The 8,686-nt window shown below is 42.7% G+C and overlaps 1 protein-coding gene across 1 annotated transcript; it reads left to right on the forward strand.

Annotated features, from left to right (window-relative positions):
* Positions 1–4,955: 4,955 nt before the first annotated feature.
* CXCL17 (C-X-C motif chemokine ligand 17) lies at positions 4,956–7,559 on the forward strand. The gene is given in 3 exon segments (XM_060397851.1): positions 4,956–4,980; positions 6,237–6,380; positions 7,447–7,559. Coding segments are annotated over 3 exon segments (282 nt in total).
* Positions 7,560–8,686: the final 1,127 nt, after the last annotated feature.

Consider the following 8,686-nt stretch of genomic DNA (forward strand, 5'->3'; position numbering starts at 1 on the left):
TTTCTTTAGCAGTTCCTGACTTTCTCACACTGAAATGGAGCAGGACGCTATGGTCCTTGCCCCACACCACCCACCGTGTCCTCTGCCTGTCTTTTGTCTGTGGAAAACTTTAGTCAAAGAATAGGTTTAATTAGAGAAGTGAGAAATGTGGAAACAAAGGAAAACAGTCAAAGGAGACTAATAATAATGTAGTCATTAAGCAGAGTCAAGGACCTTCAGTTCTTTCTCAAGGGCTATAGATAATATCCTGCGCCATATCCTGTGAGCTGTCTTATAGACAGCAGAACATCAGGTGGAGAAGTTCACGGCATGATGACCGGTCTATGACATGAGCTGCCACGACTCTGAGAACTGGCCTCAAAGAAATGAGAACCAACCAACCCTGGAACTGAAGATTAACCATACCTATAACAACCAAGATGATGCTGGTCAGACCACTGATGACCAGTTTGAAGATGACTGTCAGAGATGACTGTGCTCTTTCTACATGTAGTACCCCCCACTTTCTGTCTATAAAACTTCTTGTCCCACTGGTTCCCAGGACGGGGGGTGGGGAGTCAGCCTTTGGACAGATGTCTGCCACCCTCCGCCTTAGTTGCCAGCATCTGAAATAAAGCAAATTTTCCTTTCCACCAACCTGGCCTGTTTATTGGCCTTTTGAGCGGCAAGCAGCTGGACCCCACACCTTTCAGTAACACCTCAAGATGTTCCAGTGTCATCTTGTACTTCCCTTCTGCAGCCCTGGAGTCAGCCATTTCTCCACAGAGCCCTGGTTCCTTTCACGGGAGAATGATATTCACAAATCTTGGGCACTAGGTATTGCCCATGGCTACCAGGGCTAAACATGTGGAAATAGTGTCAGACTTTATTTTGGGGGGCTCCAAAATCACTGCAGATGGTGACTGCAGTCATGAAATTAAAAGATGCTTACTCCTTGGAAGGAAAGTTATGACCAACCTAGATAGCATATTGAAAAGCAGAGACATTACTTTGCCAACAAAGGTCCGCCTAGCCAAGGCTATGGTTTTTCCAGTGGTCATGTATGGATGTGAGAGTCGGACTGTGAAGAAAGCTGAGGGCCGAAGAATTGATGCTTTTGAACTGTGGTGTTGGAGAAGATTCTTGAGAGTCCCTTGGACTGCAAGGAGGTCCAACCAGTCTATTCTGAAGATCAGCCCTGGGTGTTCTTTGGAAGGACTGATGCTAAAGCTGAAATTCCAATACTTTGGCCACCTCATGTGAAGAATTGACTCACTGGAAAAGACTCTGATGCTGGGAGGGACTCGGGGCAGGAGGAGAAGGGGACAACAGAGGATGAGATTGCTGGATGGCATCACCAACTCGATGCACGTGAGCTTGGGTGAACTCCGGGAGTTGGTGATGGACAGGGAGGCCTGGTGTGCTGCAGTTCATGGGGTCGCAAAGACTCGGACACGACTGAGCGACTGAACTGACCAGAGCCATTGACTTCCCTGGTAGTTCAGATGGTAAAGAATCTGCCAATGCAGGAGACGTGGGTTCGATCACTAGGTCACAAAGATCTTCTGGAGAAGGAAATAGCAACCCACTCCAGTATTCTTGCCTGGGAAGTCTCCTGGACAGAGGAGCCTGGCAGGCTACAGTCCATGGGATTGCAGAGTCAAGACATGCCTGAGCGCACGCACTAGGGCTCTTAGGTCTAGGCCCTCTGGTGGACAGATGTGTGCATACACACACCAATGTACTTTTTTAGCCTGGTTTTACAAATTATGTAAATAGATCACAGAAAAGTTAAGCAAACTTGTCCAAAATCACAATGCTAATAAGTAGAGGATAGAGAGGTAAAAGTAATAACAGATCTACTGCAAAACCTAACATGTGGAAGCAACTTCTTTATACATACAAGTTAGCAGGAATAAGCCAGTATAGACACTCCTTTTGGGAAATGACTGGAAGTCTGCAATAATGCCCACTATAATAACCACAGTGTATTCAACATCTACTTGGGCACTGGGCCCACAGTAGCTTCTTTATTCCTAACATCACTGCAAGGTGGATACTGATAGACACTCTACAAACCATAGAATCAATGATCAAAGAAGCTAAGTGACTTCTCCAAGACCACATAGCTAACTGACAGAGCAAGCAGTTGACCTCAGGAATGTCTGGATACAAGGTCCATGCTTATTCCACCATATCAATATTTTCCAAAACTGATTTTAGGTAAAACATAAATAAACTTCTACTTTAATAGTGATATGTTTATTTTTAATACATCTGAGAAAAAGATCTAAGCATGTATCAAACCCAGAATCTCATAGAAAATATTGCATAGAATGAAGATGTGATGTAAATTAAATTTATTTAAAGAAAAAAGTATTAATATGAAATAAATAATAGTAGAGGTGGTCTAAGCTATAGCAAAAATTAAGGTGGTGTAATAATGTCTGAACTTTGGGGGACATGATACTGTACTAACAGTGTCATTTTCAGTTACACCATGAAATTAGGGTCATACAGGGCTGCAGAAAGAACAACAGACTAAGAGCCTTGGATCTAGGTTTTAGCACCAGATGAGTCACCATTACCTTTATGAACTTGGGCATTTCATTTGCTCTCTCAAGGTCTCAGTTTCCTCACCTGAAAAGAAGAGACAGTGGTTTAGTTAATATAACTTTTTTAAAAGCAACTTGGTAAAGATATCTAGAAAAATAAAACTGTTCTTAACTTTGGACCCAGTAATTCCACTTGTGTTCCCTAAGACAGAAATCCAACATGCGGAAAACAGTTACAAAGAAATTTATCAATATCTAAAGATAAAACAATCTAAATATTCAGCAGTGAGAGAGCAACTGGGTAATCTGAAGCGCATGTACTTGCGAGTGTTATGTAGTCATTTAAAATGTTTGTTTTGGGGACTTCCCTGGTGGTCCAGTGGCTAACACTCCACAATCCCAATGCAGAGGGCTGGGATTCCATCCCTGGTCAGAGAACTAGACCCCACAACTAAAAGTTGGTAAATAAAAAAAGATCCCACGTGCCACAACGAAGATCAAAGATCCCACCATGCTGAAACGAAGACCAACCAGTGAAGCCAAATGAAAAGAAATTTTTTATTTTAGAAAGTCTGTGATCAACGTTGTAAGACAGCACAGGAACAAGCTTACAAAGTGAATAAAAAGGAAAATGTTCACATAGTGCGGCTATCACATTCTTTATATTTAAAAAATAAAAATAAAAAATCATATGCAAACTAAAATTCCAATGGTTGGCAAGAGTAAAGATTTTTATTTGGACTTTACAAATTTTCTCTAATATAGTTACGTCACGTTAAAAATGAAAAACTCCTCAGTGAAAGGGTTCCACTCCTGATCTCCAAGATTACCTCTGACTCTAATATTCTGTGGGTTGTCTCTGGAACCAGAAGTAAAGGTCAGGCAAGAATAAAATATTAGAAAAGTTTAGATGGCAGGGGCCATGCCTGTTGAAATTAACACCACTCAAAACAGCACGTGAAAACACTTGGAAACCAGCACTTGGAGAAATGATGTAACACCCTCCATCTGTGTGGCAGAAAGGGCACAAGTCTGGAAAACAGAGCTGGACTGAACCAGAGGCTACTCTAAGGGCCCTCTCTGGACAACGTGTCCATCTGCTTATCAGACATTTACCACACGCCTACCGTGTGTCAGCAGCCATGTAGCTGAGTGACTACTGAGTCACTGGTTCAGCATCTAGTGAGGGAGAAAGATTTTTAGTTTGTTAGACCTGCCCATAACAAAATACCACAGACTGTCAGGCTTAAAACAACAACTTATTTCCTCACAATTCTGAAGACTGGAAAGCTCAAGATCAAAGGGTCAGCAACTTTGGTTTCTTCCGAGGACACTCTCCTTGGCTTACAGACAGCCAACTCCTTGCTGTTTCCTCACTGGTTGTTCCTCTGTGCATGGACATGCCTGGTGTCTCTTTGTGTGCCCAAATCTCTTCTCCTTATAAGAACTCCAGTCAGATTGGAATAGAGCCCACCATAAGGGTCTCATTTTAACTTAATCATCTCTTTAAAAGGCCCTATCCTCAAATACAGACTTTCTGAGTTACTAAGGGTTATGGCTTCAATGAATTTTAGGGGGACAGAATTCAATACATAACACATTTCAAACAACAAACTTTAAGTGTAATTGTACAATGATAGTTGTTTAGTTGTGAAGTGGAGTCCAGCTCTTTACGACCCCATGGACTGCAACACACCAGGCTTCCCTGTCCTTCACTATTTCCCAGGGTTTGCTCAAATTTATGTCCACTGAGGGAGAAGGCCATGGCACCCCACTCCAGTACTCTTGCCTGGAAAATCCCATGGATGGAGGAGCCTGGTAGGCTGGAGTCCATGAGGTCACTAAGAGTTGGACACGCCTGAGCAACTTCACTTTAACTTTTCACTTTCATGCACTGGAGAAGGAAATGGCAACCCACTCCACTATTCTTGCCTGGAGAATCCCAGGGACGGAGGAGCCTGGTGGGCTGCTGTCTATGGGGTCGCACAGAGTCGGACACGACTGAAGCATCTTAGCAGCAGCAGCAGCAGCAGCATGTCCATTGAGTTGGTGATGCTATCTAACCATCTCATCCTCTGCCTTCATCTTCTCCTAATCATCTTCTTTTGCCTTCGATCTTTCCTAGTATCAGGGTCTTTTCCATTGAGTTGGCTCTTTGCATCAGGTGGCCAAAGTACTGGAGCTTCAGCTTCAGCTACCATATTCAAATATAGTAGAAAACCATGTGAAAGTATAATTCAGTCTGGCAGGAAATATGAACAACTCCTGGACAGAGGAAGCATCATCTGGACCCAATTGCAGCTCCAGAATACCTAGAAAACATCACCTTGGTTGTCATAAAAAATATTTTAGGTCTTACAAGATGGGCATTTAAGACAGCATCAGGTGATAAGACAGACTTGAATAGAGACAAAAGGAGGAATGGATTTGTTCCAGAGGAACAAAGGTAAATACCAACTTCTAACAGTTGAACTGGGACTATGGATTCAAATACAACAAAACATGGAGGTCAGGTGAAGTTCCTGACTGGTTAATGGAATAATCTACTTCTTGCTCTCATTCCTTAAGTCTTCAGGATTTTAAAGTATGTAGGAGGGAATCTTAATAGGGGGAGAATGTAAGGTCTTGATTAACCTCTATTTTTCCATCCAGAAATCATTCTTTTTCCACCTACTTCTAGGTAAGCTTTTCTCTAAGTCATATTTTAAACTTCAATCCCTTATCCATTTAAAATACTCCTCTCTTGGGTGTGAAGAAAATGGTACCCTCCTACACTGTTGGTGGGAATGTTAATTGGTACAGCCACAGTGGAAAACAGTATGGAGGTTCCTCAAAACACTAAAAATAGAGTTGCCATATGATCTAGCAATCCCACTCCTGGGCATCTATCTGGACAAAACTAGAATTTAAAAAGATACATGTGCTATTTATAATAGCCAGGACATGGAAGCAACCTAAATGCCCTTCCACAGATGAATGGGTAAAGAAGATGTGATACATATATACAAAGGAATATTACTCACCCGTTAAAAAGAAATGAAATAATGCCATTTGCAGCAACATGGATGGACCCACAGACTGTCATTTACTAAGTGAAGTAAGTCATAAAGAGAAAGACAGACATGGTATGATGTCACTTATATGTGGAATCCAATGACACAGTGAATTTATTTACAAACCAGAAACAGGCTCACAGACATAGAAAGCAAACTTAGGGTCACCAAAGGGAAAAGGCGGTGGGGGGGAGAAATTAGGAGTTGGGGATTAGAAGACATAAACCATTATATATAAAACAGACAGACAAAAATGTGCTGCAGTATAGCACAGGGACCTGTTAGATTCAATAGCCTGTAATACATCATAATGGAAAAGAAGACGAAAAAGAATATATTTGTGTGTGTGTAGGTATAAAGCTGTATCACTTTGCTGTAGGCTGGAAATTAACACAACACTGTAAATGAACTATACAATTTTAAAACTGAAATAGAGAATTTCCTGGCAGTCCAGGGGCTAGGACTCTGCACTTTCACTGCCAAGGGCCTGGGTTCAATTCCAGATTGGGGAACTAAGATCCTACAAGCCAGATGTTATGGCTTAAATAAATAAGATACATATAAAATACTCCTCTCTTGAAGTACCCTAGATCCCTGAGTAAAAAGGAAGAGCAATGGAGCTGCGCTGACCCAGAGGCACAGTGATCAGGAACCAAGTCTCTTGGCGCCTTCCCTTTCCAGTGCCTGGAAGTGACCCGTTTCCTTCCTACAGGGGTTGCCAGAGGCCAGAGGGACCAACACCAGGCTTCTGGGAGGTGGCTCCGAGAAGGAGGCCAAGAATGCGAGTGCAAAAGTCAGTAACAAAATATTGACAACGAGAGTGCACCATCGAGATCCCCACCTACTCCCCTGAATCCCTCTGAGAGCAAAGCAGATATTACCTGAGCTGCCCTCGCCCCCTGCCCTCTCCCTCAGCCCGCCACTCATTTCTTCCTGAGTCTCATGTAAGAGCCAGACTCCTCCAGGGTCCAGGGGAGCTGGCGGAAGGTCTGGCTGGCCCCCTCTCCCTTACCCTTTTCCCTGACAACCCAGCGCTGCCTTCCAAGAGGTTCCTGGACCCCATCCTCAGCCTAATTTTACTCACAGGCAAGACTGAAACAAAGAGGAAAAACGGCTTAGTTTGAAGTAAAGCAGCCACTAAAAGGCAGACACCTAGGTCTTCTTTTTTTTTTTTTTTTTTTTTTGGCTGCAGCAGGTCTTAGTTGCAGCACACGGGATCTTCATTGCGTCACGTGGGAACTTTCATTTTGGCAAATGGACTCTCTAGTTGTGCACACCGGCTCCAGAGCAGGTGGGCTTCAGCAGTTGCAGCATGGGTTTAGTTGCTCTGCAACATGCGGGGTCTTAGTTCCCGAAGCAGGGATCAGACAGAGTCCCCTGCCTTGCAAGGAGGATTCTTATCCACTGGACCACAAGGAAAGTCCCAAACTATACACATAAGTTGTATAGATTTCTATAGATATATAACATAGTGTAATAAGATTCGTTAAAGGCACAGAGCAAAACAGCCTTCCCAGGTGGCTCCAGAAGTAGAGCCTGCCTGCCAATGCAGGAGACGTGAGATGTGGGTTCGATCCCTGGGCGGGGAAGACCCCCTGGAGGAGGGCATGGCAACCCATTCCAGTATTCTTACCTGGAGAATCCCATGGACAGGGAAGCCTGGCAGGGCTGCAAAGCACAATATGTATAGCACAAGCTCATTTAACTAAACTATTATGTTTACATACAAAAAGGTATGGAGAACAAACTATTCTGTTTAAAATAAATAAGCTTTACTTTAACTTTTCTACTAGATAAGTCTTACTTTTAACATTTTTAAAGCTGTCATTAAAATTAAATTCTAAAAATGTTAAAAGCAGTCTCTCCCTTTTCTTTTCACCAAAGACACCACAGGAAGCCAACCAAGCCCTCCAGAGCCTGACAGCGATTTCTCAGACAATGTCAGCTGGCAAGCTTTGCTCTGCCTTTATAGGCGCTCTGAGACCCCACCCTCCCAATGAAACATTCTCAGTTAACAAGGCCATGAGCGCACCTAGAAGATGCTCTTCTTCCACCTCAGGTTCCCCACCACAGTCCCTAGTCCCTAAACCATTCTAGTATTCTCAGAAAACAAAAGCAAAACATTATCACCAGAATTACTGTGCCCTCTAATGCCTTCTCTTAACACTCTTAACACTCCTAACACCTGTGCCCTCTACAGACCCAGGCTTAAGTTTACTTACCTGAAAGAAACCAAGAAAGCCAAGTTTCCTAGCTGGCATCACCTGGCCTTAAATAGAACCAGACAAGTAGCCAATTAATATATTTAAATATAATTGGCACAGTGGTAAAGAATCTGCCTACCACTGCAGGAGACACAAGAGATGTGGGTTTGATCCCTGAGACGGGAAGATCCCCTGGAGGAGGAAATGGCAACCCCGCTCCAGTATTCTTGCCTAGAAAATTCCATGGACAGAGGAGTCTGGAGGGTTACAGTCCTTGGGGTCGCAAAGAGTCAGACACGACTGAGAACACACACAATAGATCAGAATTATCTCTTTCAAAGAGGCCTGGAAATTCACATTCAATCCAGTGAACCCATTTTACTCTGTAAATTCCAAACTTAATCCAGATTCTACACACAACTCTCCCCAGTATCATCCTTAATCTCTCTCCCCTACCCAATCTTTTATTTCTTTACTCATTTGAGAAGCCTTTCTAAGGTAAAAGCTAGGTAGAGCAAAGAAAGAAGTTGAAGTAATAAGTAAGACATTGTCTTAGCAAAGATAATGTAGATTAAAAAAAAAAAACCTGTCAGTTTCCTAGCACATAAAATGCCTCCAGTATTTATGATTATTATCATCATCAATGGTCAAGTGACCCTGTAAGTTTGCAATCTACTACAGACGATGTATGTACAAAAGCAGAGTTGAAGGCTAGAGAGATGGTGCGGAAAATCTCAAATGCCACTGAAAAGGGCTTCAATCGAAAAAATGAGAGGGCATATTTTTTTGTAACATGGGGATAAAATTATCAGAATGAAAATATAAGGAAATAAAAATGGATTTGGAAGAATGAGTAAAGAGGAAAACATTAAAACAGTGTAGATCCTAGGAATTC

Source organism: Ovis aries, chromosome 14 (assembly GCF_016772045.2).
Source record: "Ovis aries strain OAR_USU_Benz2616 breed Rambouillet chromosome 14, ARS-UI_Ramb_v3.0, whole genome shotgun sequence".
Taxonomy (NCBI): Eukaryota; Metazoa; Chordata; class Mammalia; order Artiodactyla; family Bovidae; genus Ovis; species Ovis aries.